This window comes from Chlorocebus sabaeus, chromosome 17 (genome assembly GCF_047675955.1).
Source record: "Chlorocebus sabaeus isolate Y175 chromosome 17, mChlSab1.0.hap1, whole genome shotgun sequence".
Lineage (NCBI taxonomy): Eukaryota > Metazoa > Chordata > Mammalia > Primates > Cercopithecidae > Chlorocebus > Chlorocebus sabaeus.
Window position 1 is genome coordinate 34,448,348 of NC_132920.1, and position 26,276 is coordinate 34,474,623.

At 41.4% G+C, this 26,276-nt stretch overlaps 1 protein-coding gene across 3 annotated transcripts in view; it reads right to left on the minus strand.

Annotated features, from left to right (window-relative positions):
* Positions 1–26,276, minus strand: part of NUDT3 (nudix hydrolase 3) — a 150,488-nt gene that overhangs the window by 73,697 nt on the left and 50,515 nt on the right. For all 3 annotated transcript variants that reach the window (XM_038005986.2, XM_038005985.2, XM_007972892.3), the window contains exon 2: positions 24,880–24,990. In XM_038005986.2, coding sequence (XP_037861914.1) covers positions 24,880–24,990 — 111 coding nt within the window. The remainder of the gene's footprint in view (positions 1–24,879; positions 24,991–26,276) is intronic.

The following is a 26,276-nucleotide window of genomic DNA, read 5'->3' on the forward strand; positions in this document are numbered from 1 at the left end:
CATGGTACATGCCTGTACGTTGTCTGAATTCATATCTAACAAAAAGCATGAGATAACAAATGATTATCCTTATTTTAAGTTTTATTAGGTAGCAACAGATAACTCATCGCTTCTCAATACACAAAAGCATAAATTTATACAAGAGCAATATTCTCTAGTTCTCAGGCTGATTAACACATCTGATAGTTCTTCATGGATTACTTCTAGTCAAAGTGTCTTTTACCCCTTTAAAGATTAACCCAGTCCTCTGGAAACATAGTCATCTCAGTGATCTCCATGTGAACCACCTCTTTGCCAACTAATCTTATCCTCACAAACAAAACATTTTAATTTAAATTTAAAAAGTTAAAACTCTAAGAACAGCAAGGTCAGGTTTAAAAGCCGAAAATAAACTTGCATCAAAAGCAAAAACCTAACTGAAGCTCTGCCATCTGCCCCCAGAGACATCTTTGCTTTCATTTCCTCGTACCCAAGGAGAAGACATATAGAACAGAATTTCAGCAATTCTAATTTTAACTTTTCTAGGCTCAAATATATCCCTTTAGAATTCTTGGGGGAAAGGGTGGCTGTATCCTTAAGCACTTTAAATACTGACTTTACAACTGCATGATTGCTTCACGTTTCTGCCCAGACTCTGGAAAAGATGACGGGGTTGTGAAAAATTTTTTTAAATTTTAGATAAAGTAAAAGTTTCCATGGCTTCCTTCCAGTCCCAATTCCTTCCCCAGAGGTAATTACTCTAATCAGTTTAATATTTTCCCTGCCAGATTCCACTCTATATATTTACATATATATGAACACATACAAATATGTTTTTGTACATTTTATTTTACCCAGATGGGATCACGCTTGCCAACTAACCTTATCTTCAACGAACATTTAACTATATGTCTTACAGGACGCTCTATGTTGGGATATATAGATTTCCTATATTATTTTTAAACTGCTGGATGATAATACAAAATATGAATGTGTCATATTTGACACAACCATTCTCCTATCAGTGGACACTTACTGTTTCTAATTTTTTGCTATTACAAATAAAGTTGTGATGAACCTCTTGTATATGCTTCTTAAAAAAAAATTTTTTTTTTAAATGAAGGCTCGCTATGTTGCCTAGGCTAGTCTCAAACTCCTGGACTCAAATGATCCTCCCACCGTGGCCTCCCAAAGTGCTAAGATTATAGGTGTGAGCCACCATGCCCAGCCTGTACATGCTTCTTTCTGCTCATAAATAAGCATTTCTCAGCATATACTTAGAAGTGAAAATGCTGGGGTGAGATATAACCAAAAGGCACAGAAAGTTACAAGATTTGGTCAATGTGTCCAAGCCTGTGGCAAGAGAGGATAGGGCTCTTCTAGGAAAAAAGGGCTGGGATGGTAGAAAAAGACAGCTGTGAGGCAGGGAAAACTCAAACCATGTTTTTTTCTGTGCTCTCACACCAAACAATCAACACAGAAGTCTTCTGTAACAAAATGTGTGGGGGTTTTCCTCTCCCACACCAAGCAGGGATCATTTCTGCAGGGGATGCCAGCAGGGTGTCATCCAATTCAATTCTGAAGCTATCTGCCAGGAGACAGCCTCAGAAACCAAAGTTGAGGGCTCAGTCCGACAAGACCCTCCTTCCTTCCTACCAGTCACAAGTCCGGGCCTCTGGAACTTCTGACTGACTAGTTTGAAGTTGGGATTTCCACGACCCCCTATTTGGGCTCAATTGCTAAAGCAGCTCACATAGCTCATGGAAACTCACATTTACCGGTATATTACAATGAATATAAGCCATACAGATTAAGAGATGCACAGGGTGAGGTTGGGGGAAGCTGCACAGAGCTTCCACACCCTCCCTGGGTGTGCTGCTCTCTAGGAACCTCCACGTGTTCAGTTACCCAGAAGCTCCCTGAACTCTGTCCTCTTAGGCCTTTTACGGAGATTTCACTGGATAGGCACGATTGGACAACCACGCTGAAATGTGATTGAACACAAAGGGTATGAGTTAATACTAATCGACCGAGTAGGAAAACCTAACAAGGCCTGTTTGTTCAGATTCTTCTTGGCCTTTCTGTGCAGGATTTCTTCCTCCAACATATGGGGCATGACCCTCTCTGGAATGAGGATCTTGTGACCCACAATTAGAAAGGCAGGGAAAGATTAGAGCCCTGTCTTGGGCAGGTAAAAGGAGGGCAGGAGGAAGTCAGAGACAGAGATTCTGTTTTCTGAGGCCTGCTCCTGAAGCCTAAAGTGCTCCAACATTATAACAAAACACTGTTAACTCCAAAAGGCTATGACAGTTAGAAGTCGGGAACCTGAGACGAAAACATATATATATGTTTCAGTATCACAAGAGTAAAGAGAAACTTTTGTCTCCTTTTTAATAATTTATATGAACCTCCTAGTTCACTTCTGTATCCAATATTTGAAAACACTCTTGAAAAGCCCACAGTCAAGAAGGAGGGCTGTTAATAGGCAAAAACTCAGACCGAAAGAAATACATCAAAATGTTACTAGTGGCGAGTATGAAAATTTTAAATTTTGTTCTTTTTACTTTTCTGCTCTTTATTTTTATTTTTATTTTTTTTTTGGAGACAGAGTCTCGCACTGTTGCCTGGGCTGGAGTGTAGTGGTGTGATCTTGCCTCACTGGAACCCCCACCTCCCGGGTTTAAGCGATTCTCCCGCTTCAGCCTCCCAAGTAGCTGGGATTACAGGCGCCTGCCACCGTGCCCAGCTGATTTTTATATTTTTAGTAGAGATGGGGTTTCACCATGTTGGCCAGATTGGTCTCAAATTCCTAACCTCATGATCCGCCCGCCTTGGCCTCCCAAAGTGCTGGGATTACAGGCGTGAGCCACTACATCCAGCGCCTACTTTTCTGCTTTTAAAACGTCCACACTAGGCTGGGCACAGTGACTCATGCCTGTAATCTCAGCACTCTGGGAGGTCAAAGTGGGTGGATCTCTTGAGTCCAGGAGTTCGAGACCAGCCTGGCCAACATGGTGAAACCCTGTTTCTACAAAAAATACAAGAAAATTAGCCAGGCATGGTGGCATGCACTTGCGGTCCCAGCTACTTGGGAGGCTGAGGTGGGAGGATCACCTGAGCTCAAGAGGTCGAGGCTGCAGTGAGCTATGATCACACCACTCCACTCCAGCCTGGACAAAGTGAGACCCTGTCTCAAAATAAATAAATAAATAGTCCACATTAAATATATAGGAAAAACACTTGAAATTTACATTACAATGAAATGGTGAAACAAGCACTTATGTATCAGCACGGAAAGTCATAAAAGCTTTGATAAAATGTAGTGACTAAGCTGAAAACCAAAAGAGGTGTCTCTAGGTGGCAAGAGGATAGGGTAGGGTTTCTAGAAGGAGGGACAGGAGGGAACCACATGCATTATGTCAGATGTGTGGGGTCCTGGAAGGGAAAGCAGTTAGAATGGCATATAGGGTCCGAGATAGCACAGACATCCTTAAGGTTATAATATGTGCTATCTCAGGCCAGGAACGGTGGCTCATGCATGTAAACCTAGCACTTTGGGAGGCCGAGGCAGTTGGATTGCCTGAACTGAGGAGTTCAAGATCAGCCTGGGCAACACGGTGAAACCCCATCTCTACTAAAATACAAAACATTAGCTGGGTCTGGTGGTGCGCACCTGTAATCCCAGCTACTCAAGAGCCTGAGACAGGAGAATTGCTTGAACCTGGGAGGCAGAGGTTGCAGTGAGCCAAGATCGCACCACTGCACTCCAGCCTGGGTGACAGAGCGAGACTCCATCTCAAAAAATAATAATAATAATAACAATAATAATATGTGTTGTCTCCTTAATCATTAATAGAATTAGTTTTAAAATCTTGGCTAATCTAATAAGAGCAAGATAACAGCTTGCTTTAATTTGCATTTATCTGATAATCAGTGAGGTATAATATATATATTTTTCACTTATTATTTCTTCTCTGCTTAGAAGTGGCAAATCTCAGGGAAGATCGACCATCACTATCTTTCCCAATCCATTCCATAGGTGTTCAAGTCACTCAGCAGTACTACATTCTCACCAAGGCGCCCAGGTACTAGAACCTCCTCAAGTGACATGAGCATCAGGAAGCACACAGCATACCTATGTGCAACTCACCAAAAATATTTATCCTAAATCTAATCAAGCCTCCAAACCTGGGCTGTTCAAAATGGTGACCATGATACACATGTAGCTATTGAGCACTTGAAATGTGGCTAGTGTAACTAAGAAACTGAATTTTATATTTATTTATTTTAATTAGTTTGTTTTTGTTGTTGTTGCTTTACTGCTTCTCGTGGAGCAGAACTATCCCATAGGCAGTGTGCCCAGAAAGCCTTAATTAGTTTAACGAGCCACATAAGCTAGTGGCTGCCATATGGAACGACGAAGATATAGAACTTTTCCTTCACTTCAGAAAGTTCTATTGGATGGCACTGTTTTAGACTAAGCTGCTGGAAATACAGAGGATGGGGAAAAGAGTTAAAGGAAACCAGGAAGAAACAATCAAACAAAACCAGGATGTGAGGTATTTTATAAGACAACCACCCTGGACTCTTTTTTTTTTTTTGAGACAGAGTTTCACTCTGTCACCCAGGCTGGAGTGCAGTGGTGCCATCTTGGCTCACTGCAACCTCCGTCTAATGGGTTCACGCCATTCTCCTGCCTCAGCCTCCCGAGTAGCTGGGACTACAGGTGCTCACCACCACTCCCGGCTCATTTTTTGTATTTTTAGTAGAGACGGGTTTCACTGTTAGCCAGGATGGTCTCAATCTCCTGACCTCGTGATCCACCTGCCTCAGCCTCCAAAAGTACTCGGATTACAGGCCTGAGCCACCGTGCCCAGCCCCTGGACTCTTACAAAAATAGTCAGTATCATGGGGGCTAGGCATATGGAAAGAATGGAAATACAGTTCTATGATAAAACAGCCTAAAAAGACATACAATCAACAGTAATGTGTGAACCTAAGTTAAGGCCTAGTGAGGAAACAAACGTAACAAACATTTCATGATAACTGGGGACATTTGAATATAGAATCAATACCGGATAATATTATGGAATTATTATAAACCTCCTTAGGTGTGACAATGGTATGCGGTTATGCAGGAGACTGGCCTTATTCCAAAGAGATGCATGCTACTATTCACAATAGCAAAGAGGTGGAATCAACCCAGGTGCCCATCAATGGTGGACTGGATAAAGAAAAGGTACATATACAAAATGGAATACTATGCAGCCATAAAAAAGAATGAAATCATGCCTTTTGCAGCAACATGGTTACAGCTGCAGCCCATTATCCTAAGCAAATTAACACAGAAACAGAAAACCAAACACTGCATGTTCTCACTTTTAAGTGGCAGTTAAACACTGGGTATACATGCACACAAACATGGGAACAATTAACACTGGGGATTCTAAAAGTGGGGTGGGAGGAGGTTGAAAAGCGACCCATCAGGTACTATATTTGCTAGTTGGGTGACACAGTCATTAGAAGTCAAAATCTCAGCAACATGCAAACATACCCATGTGCACATGTATCCCCCAAATCTAAGTTTTAAAATGGAAAGACAGAAAGAGAGGGAGGAAGGGTGGGCGGGCACAAAGAAAGACAGGCTGGGCACAGTGGCCCATAATCCCAGCACTTTGGGAGGCCAAGGCATGTGGATCTCTTGAACCCAGGCTTTTAAGACCAGCCTGGGCAACATGGTGAAACTCCATCTCTACAAAAAATACAAAAATTAGCTGGGTGTGGTGGCTCATGTCTGTAGTCCCAGCTACTTAAGGAGGGAGGACTGCTTGAGCCCAGGAGGTGGAGGTGACAGTAAGCAGAGATTGCGCCACTGTACTCCAGCCTGGGTAACACAGGGAGATCCTGTCTCAAAAAAAGAAAAGAAACAAGAAATGAGAAAAGAGAAGAGAAGAGAAGAAAAGAGGAGAAAAAAAGAAAAGGAAAAGAAATACATGCTAAAGAATAGAATTTAGGAGTGATGTGTCACACTATCTACAACTTTACATTCAAATGGAATAGCCAAAAAAAGTTAACAATATAGAAAGATAAAGCGAGTATGCAAAAGGTCAAAAGATATTATATCTAGAAGAAGTATAGTGTTTGTTTTACTATTTTTGAATTTTTCTTGCATGTTTGAAAATTTTCATGATTGAAAAGTTGGGAAAAAATAATTAGCCATGGAATTAGGGTACTATATAATCTTCTTTGCACTTTCTGTCTTTTCATTCTAGTAGGAACATGTATTATTTTTATAAACAGAAAAAAATGGTAAGCTATAGTGGGCACTAGCTTAATCAAGTGATCAAACTTGGCTACACTAATATATTAATAGCATCACTAAGTGCTTACAAGGAGCACTTAAAAACCTTCAGAATGGGCTGGGTGTGGTGGCTCACACCTGTAATCCCAGTACTTTGGGAGGTCGAGGTGCACGGATCACCTGAGGTCAGAAGCTCAACACCAGCCTGGCCAACATGGGAAACCCCGTCTCTACTAAAAATACAAAACTAGCCTGGTATGGTGGCAAACACCTGTAATCTCAGCTACTCAGGAGACTGAGGCAGAAGAATGGCTTGAACCCAGGAGGCAGAGGTTGCAGTGAGCTGAGATTGCACCACTGCACTCCAGCCTGGGCAACAGAGCGAGACTCCGCTTAAAAAAAAAAAAAAAAAAAAAGGCCGGGCATGGTGGCTCAAGCCTGTAATCCCAGCACTTTGGGAGGCCGAGACGGGCGGATCACGAGGTCAGGAGATCGAGACCATCCGGGCTAACACGGTGAAACCCCGTCTCTACTAAAAAATACAAAAATCTAGCCGGGCGAGGTGGCAGGCGCCTGTAGTCCCAGCTACCCGGGAGGCTGAGGCAGGAGAATGGCGTAAACCCGGGAGGCGGAGCTTGCAGTGAGCTGAGATCCGGCCACTGCACTCCAGCCTGGGCAACAGAGCGAGACTCCATCTCAAAAAAAAAAAAAAAGCCTTCAGAATAAAAGCCTTGTTCAGATTATATAGTTTTTTGTTATTGTTATTGCTGTTGTTTTTGAGATAGGGTCTCACTTGGTTGCCCAGGACAGAGTGCAGTGGCATGATCATAGTTCACTGTAATCTTGACTTCCTGGCCTCAAGTGATCCTCCTGCCTTGGCCTCCCAAAGTATTGGGATTACAGGCATAAGCCACTGCACCCAGCGTGTCTCCATTTTTAGGGTTAAAACTTTACAAATCACTCTAATGGTCTTAGTCAAAAGCACCTATATATTTAAAGCTAAAATGGTCACTAACACAAATATGTAATAACATTATGAATACCACTTTTCATACAGTCCATAGTATCTACCATGAATTTTTGCAAAAACCAGAATGACAGTCACTAAAAAGCCAATCATCTTAAGGATGACTCTAGAAGTAATCATGGAAATAATCCAGGGGCAGCCATTTACCATTCTGTAACAGCCTCAGAGCAGAGACGCTTCTCTGAAAAGAGAGAGAGGCGGTTCTACTAGGAACATGGCTCTGGGGCCAGTGTTGAATTACACTCAGCCACGTGAGCACAGAGCAAAAGCTGAGTACAGGAATCATCGCAATTGCATCTCAGCCAGGCCCTTCACTGGAGGCTATGTCTATGCCAAGGTTTGCCTTCATCCCTGAACTGTAACTGAGAGGGAAGGCCCTTTCTAAGATCTCAGCTGCCAGAAACAAGATTCAATACCAATTTACTTAAGGGTCTGAAAGGTAATGCCAGACATCTATGGGATTCATTCTGTCCTCTAATGTAAAACTGCCTCACACCACCTTCTACATTAAAACATGATACGTTTTTTCTGATCACTTTATATAATCAATTTTTTTTCTTTTCTTTTTTTTTTTTAAAGAGACTCATTCTGTTGCCCATAGCTTGCTGCAGCCTCAAACTCCTGGGCTTAAGCAATCCTCTCTCCTCAGCCTCCTGAGTAGATGGAACTGTAGGTGCAAGCCACCATGTCTGGCACATTAAAAAAAAATTTTTATAGAGACAAGGTCTCCCTTTGTTGCCTAGGCCGGTCTCAAACTCCTGGGCTCAAGTGATCCTCCCACCTTGGCTTCCAAAGTGCTGGGATTACAGGCGTGAGCCAATGCACCCAGACAAAATTATTTTTCTAAGGATAAGCTTTTAACTTCTTTTGCTATATTTTTGTGTATGAGTTTTCCTAGGAGGGCGGAATAAAGATGCTTCCTCACCCAAAAATATATGTTCATGTTAGGTGAACAAAGGCTTTCCTGCAATTTTTATTATAGATCCACATTTCCCACTAAATCCTTTAAAAAGAATAAATTGTCAGAATAAGATCCTCACATATAATGTACTAAGACACGATGATTCTTATATACTGTAGTGCTGTGACCAAAGGAGCTAAAAATATCTGTCTTCTTACCAAGTAAAAATAAAGACACGGTAGTGCTGACGGACATGGCAATACTGACAAACACACACTCTATATTAGGGAAAGTGGCATCTATCACATCACTGTCCTTTGTAGCTTCCAGCTCAGATCTTGAATGTAGCTAGTATATGATAAGAATTTATGCTTATTTTCTCAACTTTTCATTTTGAAAAATGTCAAACATACAGAAAAATTACTTGCCTATTTTAGTTCTGATTTTAAAGATAAAGCCACAGGCCATACATGTACATTGTTATTAGGAATTCATATTCATGTGATTTAAAATCCTTTAAAAATTAAATAATGGAAGTTCAAGAATTCCATCTAAATAAAGCCTGCTTTTAAACAAACGGGGTAACTCACAGTCTCTCTTATAGCAATTTACATCTAGATACACTTTCTAATTTTAATATTTTTATTTAACAGTAAAATATTCCCAAGGTTAAAAACCTTTATTTGCTTTCGGAGACAAAAAACAAAAACAAAAACTATCTTCTAAGAGGTTGGAGTTTATCAATTTACAGTTTAAAATAAAGTTAAAATTTGAAACACAGCTCATTCATTTAATTAACACATACTTCGGTTGTTTTTCACTATGAGCCTTTCAGTCCTACTATTGTTGTTGTCTTTTTAATTCATATGCAGATATTACTCTAACATTTGTAAAAGCCAATTTTTAAAATTAGTTGCCCACATTGAAAGATCAGAAGATCTTACATGAGAATCCAGCTTTTTTTTTTTTTTTTTTTTTTTTTTTTGAGATGGAGTCTTGCTCTGCCGCCCCGGCTGGAATGCAGTGGCGTGTTTTCAGCTCACTGCAACCTCTGCCTCCTAGGATCAAGCAATTCTCCTTCCTCAGCCTCCCAAGTAGCTGGGATTATAGGCACCTGCCAACATGCCCAGCTAATTTTTGTATTTCTAGTAGAGACAGGGTTTCGCCATGTTGGTCAGGCTGGTTTCGAACTCCTAACCTCAGGTGATCCACCTGCTGTGGCCTCCCAAAGTGCTGGGATTACAGGTGTGAGATGTAGGGTCCAGCCCTAAGGGGTTTGGCGGGTGTTCTCCCCATGTGTGGAGATGAGAGATCATAAGAAATAAAGACACAAGACAAAGAGATAAAGAGAAAACAGCCGGGCCTGGGGGACCACTACCACCAAGACACAGAGACCAGTAGTGGCCCCGAATGGCTGGGCGCGTTGATATTTATTGTATACAAGACAAGGGGGCAGGGTAAGGATGGTGAATCATCCAAGTGATTGATAAGGTCAAGCAAATCATGTGATCATAGGACGGGGGCCCTTCTCTTATAGGTAGCCGAATCAGAGAGGGAAGGCAGCATACATCAGCGTTTTCTTCTACGCACTCATCAGAAAGATCGAAGACAGGCTGGGCGCGGTGGCTCACGCCTGTAATTCCAGCACTTTGGGGGGCCAAGGTGGGCAGATCACGAGGTCAAGAGATCGAGACCATCCTGGCCAACATGGTGAAACTCTGTCTCTACTAAAAATACAAAAAATTAGCTGGGCGTGGTGGCATGCACCTGTAGTCCCAGCTAAGGCAGGAAAATCGCTTGAACCTGGGAGGTGGAGGTTACAGTGAGCCGAGATCACGCCACTGCACTCCAGCCTGGCAACAGAGAGAGAGAGACTGTCTCTAAAAATAAAAATGTTCTACTCTTGTATAAAATGAAACATGAAATTCTGCTTTCCTGTTAGAGACTGTTCGGAGATACCATATGGAGCCTTCTGGTTGCTATGTGTGTGTATATATATAGAGAGATATACATATAAATACATATATACGTATACACACATATATACAAATATATATTTTATATATATATAATATATATACGAGAATATGAGAACAACCTTTTTTTTTTTTTTCTGAGATGAAGTCTCGCTCTTATCCCCCAGGCTGGAGTGCAATGGTACGATCTCGGCTCACTGTAACCTCCACGTCCCAGGTTCAAGCGATTCTCCTGCCTCACCCTCCCAAGTAGCTGGGATTACAGGCGTCTGCTGCCACGCCTGGGTAATGTTTGCATTTTTAGTGGAGACGAGGTTTCACCATGTTGGCCAGGCTGGTCTTGAACTCCTGACCTCAGGTGATCTGCCTGCCTCGGCCTCCCAAAGTGCTGGGATTACAGATGTAAACCACCGTGCCTGGCCAAGAACAACTATTCTTTTGCAGGGACAGGGAATACACGGTACAGGAATTAGGATAAGACGACACATATTTTTAAAATAAAGTTCACTAAGGCATTTCCCACGTTCTTATTAGAAAATACAAATGGTGCCGGGCATGGTGGCTCATGCCTAGAATCCTAGCACTTTTGGAGGTCAAGGTGGGCAGATCACTTGAATTCAGGAGTTCGAGATCAGCCTGGGCAACATGGTAGAACCCCGGCTCTACAAAAAATATAAAAATTAGCTGGGTGCGGTGGTGTGCGTTTACTTGTAGTCCTAGCTACTCAGGAGGCCAAGGTGGGAGGATCACTTGAGCCAGGGAGGTGGAGGTGGCAGTGAGCTGAGATCACGCCACTGCACTCCAGCCTAAGCAACAGAGCAAGACTCTGTCTCCAAAAAAAAGAAAGAAAAAAAGAAAAGAAAATATAAATAGAATCAAGAGTTAAAATAACTTTTTAAATTTTTCTTTTTGTGTTTTTTTTTTTTTGAGATGGAGTCTCCCTGTGACGCCCAGGCTGCAGTGCAACGGCACGATCTCGGCTCACTGCAACCTCCGCTTCCCAGGTTCAAGCAATTCTCCTGCCTCAGCCTCCCGAGCAGCTGGGACTACAGGCATGTGCCACCATGCCCAGCCAATTTTTGTATTTTTAGTAGAGATGGGATTTCACCATATTGGCTAGGCTTGTCTCGAACTCTTGACCTCAAGCGATCCACCCACCTTGGGCTCCCAAAGTGCTGGGATAATAAGGGTGAGCCACTGCGCCTGGACTAAAATAACTTCTTGACAGGCTGCTATAAGATAGATTAACAAAGTGAGAGATAATTGAGCAGATCTGAACTCTTGCGGTGCCATCAGGAAGGCAACCTCAATTATTCTACATTAAGGTATTTAGACTTTCAAACTTTATTTTTAAGTTGTCCATGACCTGCTGGATTTTTCTTTTTTTCTTTTACAAACTTTCTTTAATGAAGGTTAATTAAGTAAAACATGCTGTGGAGTTTTTATTTTATGTATGACACTGTACATACATAACTTGTACAAAAACTTGAGGGAGGGCAGCAAAGACACAGGGAAATCTAAGCAGACATCACCAACCTGAAGATGGACTGTTTCTACGGCAAAGCAACAGGTGGCATGAGCCAGAGGAGTAGCACAGAACTACTATTACGACATAAGTGAGGAAGTCACAGAGAACTAATCGCACTTTTTAAACAAGCAATGGCTGTGTCACAAACTATCAGGCTGACTGCAAATACAGTTGGCGCTCCGTATTTGTGCACTACACATCTGTGGATTCAACCAACTGCAGATCAAGAATTTAAAAAAAAATTGTATCTGTACTGAACAGGTACTGACTTTGTTCCCTTGTATTTTCTACTAAACAATACAGTACAACTATAGTTGATCCTTGAACAATGTTGATCCTTGAACAAGTTGGTAGGGTGCCAACTCCCACGCAGTCAAACATCTGTGTATACTTTTTTTTGTTAACAGACAGGGTCTTCATCTGTCACCTAGGCTGGAATGTACTGGTGCAATCAAGGCTCACTGCAGCCTTGATGCTGGGTTCAAGCAATCCTCCCTCCTCAGACTCCCAAGTAGCTGGGACTACAGATACATGTCAACATGCCCAACTAATATATTTTTTTAATTTTTTGTTTTTTGTAGCAATAGGGTCTCACTATGTTGCCCAGACTGTTCTCAAACTCCTAGCTCTAGCCACCATGTCCGGTGAGTAGATAATTTTGACTCCCCCAAAACTTAACTACGAATAGTCTACTACTGACCAGAAGCCTTACCAATAACAGCTGATTAACATATATTCTGTATGTTGTGTGTACTATTACTATATTCTTATAATAAAGCTAGAAAAAGAAAATGTTATTAAGAAAACCGTAAGGCAGAGAAAATATATTTACTATTCATTAAGTGGAAGTGGAGTCCAGTAAAGGTTTTTATCCTCATCATCTTCACATAGGCTAAGGAAGAAGAGGAGGAAGAGGAGGGGTTGGTCTTGCTGTCTCAGGGGCCACCTCAGAGGCAGAAGTGAAGGAGGTAAAAGAGGAAGCAGGAGAGGCAGGCACACTCAGTATAATAGTGTAACTTTTACTGGAAAAAAATCCACATATAAATGAACCCGTGCAGTTCAATCCCCTGTTGTTTAAGGGTCAACTGTATTTACATAGTGTTTACACTGCATGAGGTATCATAAGTAATCCACAAATGGGAGGGTATATGTAGGTCATATGCAAATACTTTGCCACTTTATATAAGGGGCTTGAGCATCTGCTGATTTTTATATCCACCAGGGGTCCTGAAACCAATATGAAGGAATGGATACCAATGAATGGCTATACTTTAGGCCCACAATTTTCTCCTCCTTTTTCTGTTTTTGGATGTTCTCTATTTTTGTGATAATATTCTTGGGATGGCTGAGGTGAGAAAAGGTAAAGGAAATGGGAATGTAAGACAAACAGAAAACAGAACAGTTTCAGACACAGCTTCCCTTTTTTCCCTGTCAGCCAAGAGTTTTACCTTTCCCACTGAATTAGCAAGAAAGAATAGCTCTGAGATCATACAAAGAGGTGCTTTCCTTTTTTATTACAGAAAGACTATCACATGGCTGGCTCACACAGCTTTTGCTGCCCTGGTCTAAACAGGCACTGTTACTAAAGCCCATGGCAGGCCATGGGAGCAAGCCTGTTCCCCTAACCCTGTAAGGGGTCACTCTAATGGGATTTTGACCATGAGCGGCTAAAAAATCGAGGCTAATTTGCAAAAGGGAATATTTTAGCCCTCCCCTTAAATGTGGTTGCTAATGTGTCAACTGCTTCAGATTTATCTGTTTCTGAAATTCAGCCAATATGCTACAATTTTTAAGCTGGGCTGAACAAAGCTTTAGAACAGGTGGAATTTAATGAGACCTAGGACTGACAATGCCATGATAAACTACTGAATAATCTCAATCCTTTCATGTTTATATGGAAACTTTTTCTAGTAATAAAAGAAACATACACTCAATGCAGAGAACTGGATAACCTATAAACTAACATAAATATGACCACTGCAAACATTTTGGTGGACATCTTTCAAGGAGCCATAGCATTAGGAGTGTTGGGGACGAAAGATGTCCTGGATGCAAATCTTACCTTGAGCACATTAGACTGGACACAACTTGTTGGGGCAAATCACTCAACCTCAGCCTTTTCTCTCCTGTAAAATGTAGATAATAACAGTTCCTACTACATACACAGGACCTTTGGAAAAGCTGCTGCAGATGGTACTTAACCATGGGTTGCCATGCTTTTATAGCATGTGACTTCACTACTCTGAGCACAGCTAAGATAATTAAATATCAGCAACTGATGCAAAGGTAAGGTAGACAGTTTCAGAATGGCCAGACGCTGATGACGTGGCCTGGCAGCTCTGCCTAAAGGGGCATACTACATGAAGTTGTCACTAGGCAAAACCAATCAGGTCCTCTCTTAGGAAGGCCGAATACAGAGTCAACAGATCAGTAAGTTTTGCATAAGAGAGGAAAAACACAATATAAAAGCAGTAAGCGAGGAGGCTGAGAAGAGATGAGATAGGCAGGTCCTCCGCAGTAGAAGAGAGGGGCTGAGCCATTGGCATGTGACCAGGCTCCTTGAGCCACTCTGCATTCCCACTGTTGTTCCACCTGCCACGAGTGATGCCTGCCTGTGCACTGTGACCCAAGTTTCCAGCTTTGTACAGCCTTGGGTGGGCAGGTGCTGTGACAGCGTTATGTTCTTCCTCACTTAACTGATGCATTTGGAGAATATGTCTATTTCTGACAACCTAAAAGGATATACTGCAGTTGCATTTCTGCAGCTGTTCCAATAGTTAGGTCAATAATTGTAGCACTCTATGAAGCACTTGAGATATGTGTTGAGCACAGGAGATTCAACAACGAGCAAGAAAAAATGGGGCCGGGCGCGATGGCTCACACCTGTAATCCCAGCACTTTGGGAGGCCGAGGCAGGTGGATCACCTGAGGTGAGGAGTTCGAGACCAGCCTGGCCAACATGGAGAAACCCCGTCTCTACTAAAATACAAAATTAGCCAGGCATGGTGGTGCACGCCTATAATCCCAGCTAGTTAGGAGGCTGAGGCAGGAGAATCATTTGAACCCAGGAGGCAGAGGTTACAGTGAGCCAAGATCGTGCACTCCAGCATGGGCAATAACAGTGAAACTCCATCTCAAAAAAAGAAAAAAGAAAAAATGAGGACCAGGTACAATGGCTCACACCTGTAATCCCAGCACTTTAGGAGGCTGAGGGAGGAGGGGCTGGAAGCTAGGAGACCCTTGGCCACATAGCAAGACCCTGTCTCTGATAAATAATAATAATAATAAATTAGCCAGGCATGGTGGCATGTACCTGTAGTCCCAGATACTCAGGGTGCCAAGGCAGGAAGATTGCTTGAGCCCAGGAGTTTGAGGTTACAGTAAGCTATGACCACACCACAGAACTCTAGCCTGGGTGACAGAGGAAGGAAGGGAGGGAAGGAGGGAAGGAGGGAAGGAGGGAAGGAAGGAAGGAAGGAAAGGGATGGAAGAGAGGGAAGAGAGGGAAGGGAGGGAAGGAGGGAGGGAAGGAGGGAGGGAAGGAAAGAGAGATCAAGAGAGAAAGAAAAACAGAGACAGAAAAACAGAGAGAAAGGAAGGAAGGAAAGAAGGAAGGAAGGGAGGAAGGAAGGAAGGAAGGAAGGAAGGAAGGAAGGAAGGAGACTATACAGAGTATAAAGTCTAGCACAAAAGACAGATAATTCAACAAGCAACATCGATAAAGCATGAACAATACCACAGTGCTAGAAATACAGACTGCAGTGGAAACATATAGCATGAGTGAACCTACTAGGAGGAATCACAAAGACTTCATGAATGAAGTAACCTTCAAGCTGACGCACTAAATTAGCTATGTTGATTCATGCTATGTGAACTCCATGACCCCTAGCCTTGTGAAGTTATGGAGTCTTGACGAAGCAAAAGTGAACAGAGTCATGCCCTATCAGGTCACCCAAGGGTTGTAGCCTCATTTAATAGGAAGACTCAGTTTCTTCAGCAGGTAAGCATCTTTCAATCCTAGAAACATTTAGAATTAAATATAAAAATGTTCAAGGGAATCAATAAGTATTTTATAATTTATAATACTTTAGTCTTAAATATTATAATGTTTATTACCACATTAAGTATTTCTGTGTTAAGGAGACCAGACATAATCTAAGATCTTGTAATGCTTACAAGAATGTTATCTATTCTGGCTGGCAGTCTTGTGGCCTCAAATTTCAAAAATATAGTTGAATCATTTATTTCTGACTCATGATTTTAAGTTAAAAATCTTACAAACCTTATATATAGCATGGGAATATTTAAAGACTCTAAAACATCTTATTTCTAAGAGTAATATATGAGATTTACAGGAGTTTGTAAAAAAAAAAGTGTTTCTCTGTGTTTTATAAAACTTTGTATTTCTTTGAAAACGCTATGTTTTGTTTTTCTTTTTGTTTTTTAAGATGAGGTCTTGCTATGTTTCCCTGGCTGGTCTTGAACTCCGGGGCTCAAGTAATCATCCTGCCTCAGCCTCCCCAGCAGGTGGGACTATAGGCCCATACCACCAGGCCGGGCTATAAGTATTTTTGTCATTAATTTTAACTGACACATAATAATTGTACATATTTATGGAGTAAAGTGACATTTTGCTATATGTATACAATATATAATGATAAATCTGGTTGGGCATAACGTGGCTGTAATCCCAGAACTTTGGGAGGCCAAGGCGGGCAGATGGCTTGAGCCTAGGAGTTGGAGACCAGCCTTGGCAACATGGTGAAATACAGCCTCTATAAAAATATAAAAATTATCTGGGCATGGTGGTGCGTACCTGGAGTCCCAGGTACTCAAGAGGCTGATATGGAAGGATCATTTGAACTCAGGAGATGGAGGGTGCAGTGAGCCACGATCCTGTCACTGCACTCCAGACTGGGTGACAGAGCAGGGTTCTATCTCAAAACAAACAAACAAATGATGATAAATCAGGGTAATTAGCATATCCATCATCTCAAATATTTATCATTTGTTTGTCTTGGGAATATTCAAAATCCTTACTTGTAGCTATCTGAAAACACACAATTGTCTATGGCCATACCACCATGAACGTGCCCAATCTCATCTGAAAATAACACAGTAAGTATTAAGTATAGTTACCTTACAGTGCTATAGAACACTAGAGCTTGTACATACAAGAAAGAACATGTGGTGTTCATCTTTTCTGTGCCTAGCTTATTTCTCCTTTATTTTAATTTTTTTGAGACCAGGTCTCGCACTCTGTCATGCAGGTTGGAGTGCAGTGGCATGATCACGGCTCACAGTAGCCTCGACTTCCTGGGCTCCAGCAATCCTCCCAACTTCAGTCTCCTGAGTAGCTGGGACCACAGGCATGTGCCACCACACCCAGCTAATATTTGTATTTTTGGTAGAGGGGAGGTTTCACTGTGTTGCCCAGGAAGGTCTCGAACTCCTGACCTCAAGCAATCCACCCACCTCGGCCTCCCAAAGTGCTGGGATTACAGTTGTGAGTCACCCAGCTGGCTTCACTTACTGTTAATGTCCTCCAAGTTCAGCTGCCATGAATGACATTACTTTACTCTTTTTTATAGATGAATACTATTCCATTGTGTGTGTATATGTGTGAGTGCTGTGTGTGTGTATACTTATATATATCACATTTCCTTTATCCATTCATCAGTTGGTGGGCACTTAGGCTGATTCCATATTTTGGCTATTGTGAATAATTCTACAATGAACATGGAAGTGCATACTTTGAATACACTGAGTTCCTTTGTTTTGGATATACACCCAGAGAGATCACTAGATCATATGGTAGTTCTATTTTCAGTTTCCTTTTTTTTTTTTTTTTTTTGAGACAGAGTCTTGCTCTGTAGCCCGGGCTGGAGTGCAGTGGCACAATCTTGGCTCACTGCAAGCTTTGCCTCCCAGGTTCAAGCAATTCTCCTGCCTCAGCCTCCCAAGTAGCTGGGATTACAGGCACATGCCACTGTGCCTGGCTAATTTTTGTATTTTCAGTAGAGACGGGGTTTTGCCATGTTGGCCAGGCTGGTCTCGAACTCCTTATCTTGTGATCTTCCCACCTCAGTCTCCCAAAGTTATTTTCAGCTTTCTGAGGAACCTCCATACAGCTTGCCATAATTGCTATACTAATTTGCATTCCTACCAATAGCATATAAGAGTTTCCTTTTCTCTGCAGCCTCCCTGGCGTTGTTTTTGTTTGTTTGTTTGTTTGTTTTTCTTCTTGAGACGGAGTTTCACTCTCGTCACCCAGGCTGGAGTGTAGTGACGTGATCTCAGCTTACTGCAAATTCTGCCTCCCAGGTTTCAGAGATTCTCCTGCCTCAGTCTCCCAAGTAGCTGGGATTATAGGTACCCACCACCAAGGCCAGCTAATCTTTTTTTTTTTTTTTTTGTATTTTTTGTAGAGAGGAGGTTTTACTATGTTGGCCAGGCTGGTCTTGAACTCCTGACCTCAGGTGATCTGGTCACCTCAGCCTCCCAAAGTGCTGGGATTATAGGCATCAACCACCATGCCCGGCATCCTTGGCTTTGTTACTGTCTTTTTAAGTAACAGCCATCCTAACTAGGGGAAGATAATATCTCGCTGTGGTTTTAATTTGCATTTTCCTGATGATTAGTGATGTTGAACATTTTTTCATATACAGCTTGACCCCTGAACAGCACAGGTATGAACCATGTGGCTCCATTTATACATGAATTTTCTTCCACCTCTGCCATCTCTGAGATACCAAGAGCAACCTTTTTTCTTCTTCCTCCTTAGCCTACTCAATATGAAGATGACAAGCATAAAGACCTTATGATTATCCACTTCCACTTAATGAACAGTACATGTATTTTCTCTCTCTTATGATTTTCTTAACAACATTTTCTTTTCTCTAGAATACAGTATATATAACATACAATATTCAAAATATGTGTTACCTGACTATGTTAACGGTAAGGCTTCTGGTCAACACTAGACTGTCAGCAGTTAAGTTTTTGTAGAGTCAAAAGTGATATAAGGGCCGGGCACAGTGGCTCATGCCTATAACCCCAGCACTTTGGGAGGCCAAGGCGGGTGGATTGCCTAAGGTCAAGAGTTTGAGACCAGCCTGGCTAACATGATGAAACCCCATCTCTACTAAAAATACAAAAATTAGCCAGGCATGGGGGCAGGCATCTGTAATCCCAGCTACTTGGGAGGCTGAGACAGGAGAATCGCTTGAAACCCAGAGGCGGAGGTTGTAGTGAGCACTCCAGCCTGGATGACAGAGCGGGACTCCGTCTCAAAACAAACAAACAAAAGGTTATATACACACTTTTGAGTGGGGTGGGGGAGTTTGGGAGCGGTGTTGCTGTCCCTAATCCCTGCCTTGTTCAATGTATTTCTTGGCCACTTGTCTTCTTTTGAGAAACGTCTATTCATATCATTTGCACATTTTAATATTGGATTCTTTTTTTGCTGTTGAGTTCTTTGTATACTGAATAGTAATCCCTTGTTGAATGAATATTTTGCATATATATTTTCTCCCATTCTGTAGACTATCTCTTCACTGTTGATTCTTTCCTTTGCTGTGCTGAAGGTTTTTAGTTTGATACAATCCCACCTGTCTATATTTGCTTTTGTCACGTGTGCTTTTGAGGTCTTACCTATGAAATCTTTGTCCAGACCAGTGCCCTAAAATGCTTCCCCCTGTGTTTACTTGTAGTAGTTTTTCCCAAGACTTTTTTTCACTGAAGAGCTTTATGAAGTTTTTTTTTTTTTAAGTAGGACAACTGAAATTCTCAAAAAAAAATTAAATATATTAAATTTATAAATGCAATCTGAAACATCTGAAGGTTTTCAACTAATTGGTATAGAGGTATTATCCACAAAGCCCCTCAAAAAGTGGCTATTAAAATCTACATTTCCAAATAAAAAATCAGATCTGAAAGCATAAACATCTTGAAAACTAAATAAACTTCTAAATAGTGCTTTGTTTACAAAAGGTTCCCTTCAAGGACAATAAAAAAATCTATCAATATTTCAAGTCTCTGATTTCAAGTCTAATTCTCTGTTAATAAAACTGGAAAATCCACTTCTTTCATTCTGTTTTGACGGAAGCCACTGAACTGTTTCTGTTTTTGTAATGACATGTTCTCTTTATTTTTATTGTGTGTACATTTTATTTATTTGGATACTTACTCTAAAGTTCAAAGCAGTTCACAGACTTTTTTTTATCCTCTCAATAATGCTGGAATAAAATATGGGATAAGATGAGACGATTCTCCTCTGACTGCAGAAAAAAATTTGCTCAAAGTCAGAAAGGATTATTTTTTTTTTATTTTTTTTTTTTGAGACGGAGTCTCACTCTGTCACCCAGGCTGGAGTGTAGTGGTGCAATCTCTGCTCACTGCAAGCTCCGCCTCCCAGGTTCACACCATTCTCCTGCCTCAGCCTCCCGAGTAGCTGGGACTACAGGCGCCCGCCACCACGACCGGCTAATTATTAAATATTTTTTTTTTTTTTGTATTTTTAGTAGAGATGGGGTTTCACCGCGTTAGCTAGGATAGTCTCGATCTAAAGTCAGGAAGGATTCTTTAAGGCTGAGAATGGCAGGCAGAGCTTGCCTGCAGTCAAAGAAGAATCACATCATCATATCCCATACTTTATTCTACTATTACTGAGAGAATAAAGTTTCAAGATCAAGACTCTTTCAAGAGAAGAGCTAGGTAAGATACTAAACATATGAGGAGTGTAGTTTAATTATTTGTGCTGCACTTTTCATTTCCTTACTTCACGAGCACTTTATTCCTATTTCACACTATTCTCCCTTTTACCTATAGAAGGATAGTATGCAATTTCCAGGAAACAAAAGTACAGTACCCTATATCCTTCCTACTCCCTCAATGCATTTCCTGTTGCAAACATCTGGTTTTCTACATCTTAGCTGCACTTGTATAACCAAGGGACAACTCAACTGTAACACTCAAACACAGAACAGCAACAGTGACAACAAATAAGGTAAGCTTTCCTGAAACAGACACAAATTCCAAATGTGCTCTACAAAAGTAGAATGGCCAGAGATATTCCAACCACAACTCCCAAAACCAAGTATCAAGTCTTTGCACAAGGTCTTTGAAATTTTTCCTCTCTCTCTACTGGAGAACCACCACTCCATTTCAGGTCTTGTAACAATCTGTCTGAATCCACAACTGCATGGTCACTCTCAAACACTATTTTTGCCTTAAGCACCTTAGAACCTACAGAAGCCAACTGGATTTAAATCAAAATTATTCAGTTTAGGTCCACCAACGGGCCCTACCACACCACTTATTTGAACAGTCAAACTTCGAGTTCCTACAGAAAGAATTAGGCAAAGCTTCTGGTGCCCTCAGGCCTAGGGATGCAAAGTACAGAATCATACCTGCCCTTCAGGGTGTGTCTACACCCTTCTAATTCCGCATTATCTCAGGTCTGACAGGAAAGTGGGAACCCAATTCTGCTTCACAGTAAAGAAAAGCTCACCAGCTACTTCATCCCTCCTCTATCTAATCTCCCTTATGTGGGGATATCATGTACAAGACCACCTCACACTACCTACTGTATCCCCAAAGTCCCACCAAAATGGAAAAATCTTAAATGAGCAGGTCTATAACCATCCAGACATTCTCCTAGGAGCCAGTCTTTGTGCCAGAGTTGGCTACTCCGCCAACAAGTGCCCCAGCATGCTGTACAAACTGTTCCCTCAAAGTTGAACTTTCAAATTATAGTTTCCTATTAACTCTGTATTCTTAGTGAGACGTTAAGCTCATGTGATGATGGCAGAACCCAAATTTCTGTATCCCCAATTTGTGGCCCAGTATTTTGTGCAAGATGGATAGGCACTCAATATTTGTTGAACAGACAAGTAACATTCAATCAAGTAAACAGTTATGAGGAAGGTGCAGATTCTGAACTGGATTCTGTCACAGCTTCATTTTCCCACAGAAACAGGTCTGCCTGATTAAACTACTGACACACTGTAGATCAGACACCTCCTCTCACAGGCCACTGGACACTCTTCTCTAGAGGGGGATGCTTTGCAAAGACACCTCAATTCCTTGATGGGTTAGCATGGCCAAGCAGAGGAGAACGTCTGATACAACTAAAGCAGCTGTTAACATTCACAGGGAATCTGGTTGGGTCGAGATTTTTAATTGCAGACAACAGAATTCCACCTGATTAGTTTAAGATAATGGTTTATAAGGGATAAAAACAGTTTACAGAATCACTGGGAGAGCTCAAGAAACACAGGCCAAGGTTCCAAGAACAATTCTTAAAACCACATGGCAGAACTGGACTGCCAAGGGAGTTGCTGTCTCTGGGGTGGATCAGGAAGCTGCCAAATAAAAGCCACCAGCCAAATCAGGAAGTTGACACTATAGCTGCCAATTCCAAAACCATATCTCCTTTGTCTAAATGTGTGCCACCAAAACAGATGGGCCCGCTGCTCTCAGAACATGACCTCCTCGTGACTACAGCAATCTTGTACAAGTGCTTTGTATTGGGGATATCTAAATATCATCAAGGAGACTTAGTTGCATTCCTTACCTGAGTCTAGGAAAAGTACTTTTTAGCTTTCTAATCTCTCCACGTCAGAAGAGTCATTGGAATGGGTGTGGAGACCACCAAACAACAGTCCATCCCTCAAAGAGCATTTCTCTCCACAGATCCATCAGGAAGAATTCTCAGAACACTCATTGGTAAGAATTCAATACTCTAAGGCAGTAGGATCTCAAAATCACCAGAGGTCCTATTAGAATCAGATTCTGATACAGTAGATCTGGGTTGGGGTCTGAGATTTTCCATTTCTAACAAGCTCCTGGCTGATGCTGATGTTGCTGGTCCACCAATTACACTCTGAGTAGCAAGAGCTTAAACCAGGCGTTATCTATGGTTCACCACAGTTTTTATAAATAAGGCTTCACTGGAACATAGCCATGCCCATTTGTTTATGTATTTTACTGTCTATGGTTACTTTTGTCCTATAATGGCAGAGTTAAGTAGCTGTGACAGAGACTGTATGGCCTGTATAATAAATTTTTTCTCACTCTAAAATTATATATTATCTATTCATTTTTTTTAGAGTAAACATGTATTGGCACATTCCAATATAAGTTAAATTTCTAACAAAATAAACATTTTATCTTCTCTTATTGGTCATGCTTTTCAATTGCTTTAAATTAAAGTCTAAGAGGTTTCTCAAAGTCAAATCCTAGACGGTGAAGGCTCTAGTAGTTTAAACATGGAACTGATATACCTTTTGCCAGGAAGTTTAAGCACAAGCATGCGAAGCAACTCTGGAACACCAACATAAAAAGTCCGCTGGGGGACCTTCTGGGGAAAATTTCTTTTCTCTCAAATAAAGAGACCCATGAGGTAAAACTGTGTGCCCTACATTTGAAAAGAATGTGTAAGGATAGAGCTGTGATAGCCATCTTGTCACCACAGGAGACAAGCCCGCAAACAAAAGCCAATGTACCAAGGATGGCAGAAAAGAAAGACGGGAAGCACCTGGGTTCTTAATACTGCTGAGTCAGCCAACCTGGGACAACTTATTATGTGATATAATAAGCCTGTTACAGAACAGTAATGGGCATAATATTATTTTCAGCTGCACACATCCTACGTGGTAGAGTGATACATAATTCACAAAGGATATTCATACTCATGTTCTCATTTGAACCTCATATTCCCCTCCCTCCCTCCACAGTGGAGTAAAAAGGAAGATATTCAAATGAAGGACAAAGGGCCAGGGTGTTTAAAGTTATTTTCTCACAGGTCACACAGTTATTAACTGACAGTAACAGAAACCAGGATTCCCATGTCAATGTTCTCTTCATTACACCCTCTCTTGATTCCATTTGGTTCTACCCGGGTTAGCCTCCTGTAAGAATGCCTTCTCATATCCTCTCTGTCAATGTTTATCACTTTCTATACTCTGACAATTTCCATTTAGGGTATTTCTTCAGCATCTGCATTGTTCCAACCATTGTTCCATCTATCAAAGAAGCATATATTAATTACTTTCTGTTCACCTAGCTGTGTAATAGGCACGGAAAGTAAGGATTTTTGATGGGAAACGTGATTTTTGCCCTCAGAGAGAACAATTTAGTTATGGGTGTAAGATAGATGCTACGACAGTAACATAAGCCAATGTAAGTGTAGGAATTCAGAGCGAGAATCAAGACTTCCTTGGATATTCCAAGGGTAAGATTATTCTAAGTGCACTTTACCAAAAGCTGGATCCAAAAGAAACACAGAAATTAGACTTGTTGTAAGTGCTTTTTTATATGTTCTTAGAATCAATCTTAAATTCCCTCTAGAACAAGGAAATGGATTTCAAAAGCACTACCTACGTGACCAGGGCGAGTAAACTGTGGCAATAAAGCTTACACAACTGAGTTATGAGTCCTAAATGAGATAACAAGAAGAGCAGAGCATGGTGTCACCACAAGAGGCTATGGGAAAACAACAGTTCGTTTCTCTGGGTTTTGAATTGCAATCTGTTTCTCAGTTTCCCCCAGACTGTAAATTCTTGAAATAAGAGAACTAAGGGTCCATGACTTTATTTCTTCTATTTATTCTGGAGTATCTAGTAGGATATCATGGCCCAGAAACTCAACACATGTATGTGGAACATCTTGTGACTAAATAAAAAAGAAGATACTATTATCTCTCAAGTTGTACCATTAACAGTATCTGGCTAACAGATTCACTGCTTTAGCCACAGTTCCATGGCTAGGATGCAGTAAGCACATGAAAACAAGGGCCTCCTCCAAAGCTTAATGACAATGAGTCATTTATACTAATGCTGCCTGTTCCTCTTACTCCTTAGAGGTGAGGAACGATTTGCTTCTTGATTTTGTGCCACAGGTAATAGGCAGTGTTGGAAGAAATCCATGGGAAGTCACAAAAGTCTGGCATAAAAAGTCATGGGAAGTCTGGCATAGAGTGCCTGGTTAACATTACCATGTCACAACTCCATCACCTGGTAACAAAGGAGGGACCGGGTAACCATTCATTGCCCTTTTTCTGTGACTATACATTTATTCAGTGAGTGCTGATTTATTAAAGAACTACACAGATAGGACAGGTTCATGATGACGAGGCATAGCTGTGCCCCTCTTCTCCATGCATACCTCCTCACAGACTTCACGAACCGCTGCCACACTTGGCTCCTCCTCAGGCTCCATGCCTCCTCCAGGGACAATCCATCTGTCTGGATGGCGACTACTGCTCACAAGTAGCACCTGTTAAGTCACAAAGGTTGCATGGGGGGGGGTTAAAAATTCAAAAAGACACATCCACACAAATTCAGAGTTTAAACACCACAAACATCAAAGTAACCAAGACCCATTCTTTGTTTATGCCTTCCCAAATCACTTCTTGCAAAGTAGCTTTCGTTTCTATTTGAAAAAGTAGGCAATCAGCCAGTAAAAGCAGAAGGGCATCTGAAGACCATTATCTCTACACTCCCCCTAGACACTCAATCACCTGCTCATTTATCCCCTCCTTGTTCCTTTTGCCCTTTGGACACAGACCTGACAAGGTGGAAAAAATACTTTAAAAAAAGAGAAGATTGTCACTGATGAGCCTGTCAGCACTGAAAAAGCTGGCCAGAAGACAGAAGGCCCTTGACCATGACTGCCATTGTGATCCAACACTTCCCCACCAAGTTTCTCACTCATGAACTGGGAGCTGTATCCCAGTTCCTGCTCCATCAGATGGCCACAGGCCAATCCAATACACCACCCTAGACTCTAAGGGACCCTAATTCTCCTGGCCACATGAGAAGTAGAAAAATTCCTTTCATCACATTTTCAGCTAAAATAAAACTGGACTTTTTTTAAAAAACTCAGCCAGCATTCTGGTCAGAGTTGAAATAAAAATCTAGAATTTGCCTAGTTCCTTTTCCTTCCTTACCCTTCCCTGTAGGAAAGATGCTAAACAAAGTCAGTTGGACTCCCTGTTTGGAGGCTGAGTTGAGTTGGCATTATTTCCAAAGGAAATAAAGGAATCTTCAACTGCTCCCTAAACCATTACTTTCTGATGATGACCTGTGAGCCTACAAACCAAACTCTGCAAACATCCTTGTTGCCTCAAATGAAATGCTACTTCCTCTCTGGCCCTTACAGATTCCACCACTGCCTTCTAGTTAATGACATTCCAGTTATCCCCAGCCTCTTCCTTGAGGTCTCTGCAGCTATGGATCCTTGGAAACTCTACCTTCATCCTCAGTCTCTCTTTTCCCTGTCATAAGAGATTCTTCTGATGCTCATCTACAAAATATGTGATCTGTAGATTCATAGAAGATCATGGTGTTATGGGAAGGAAATCCATGAATCCATATTCAGTCACTTGTGTATAAGCCATGGACTGAAAAATTGTCTTAAACTTACAAGTACTATTTTTCAAATATATTTTAAGTTCTGCTTTGATTAATACAATGCAAAATAATTTAAAATACTATGAAATCCACAGTTTTTGGTTGATATGTACATATACTCAGTTAAAAGGTACTATAAGAGCCAGGTGT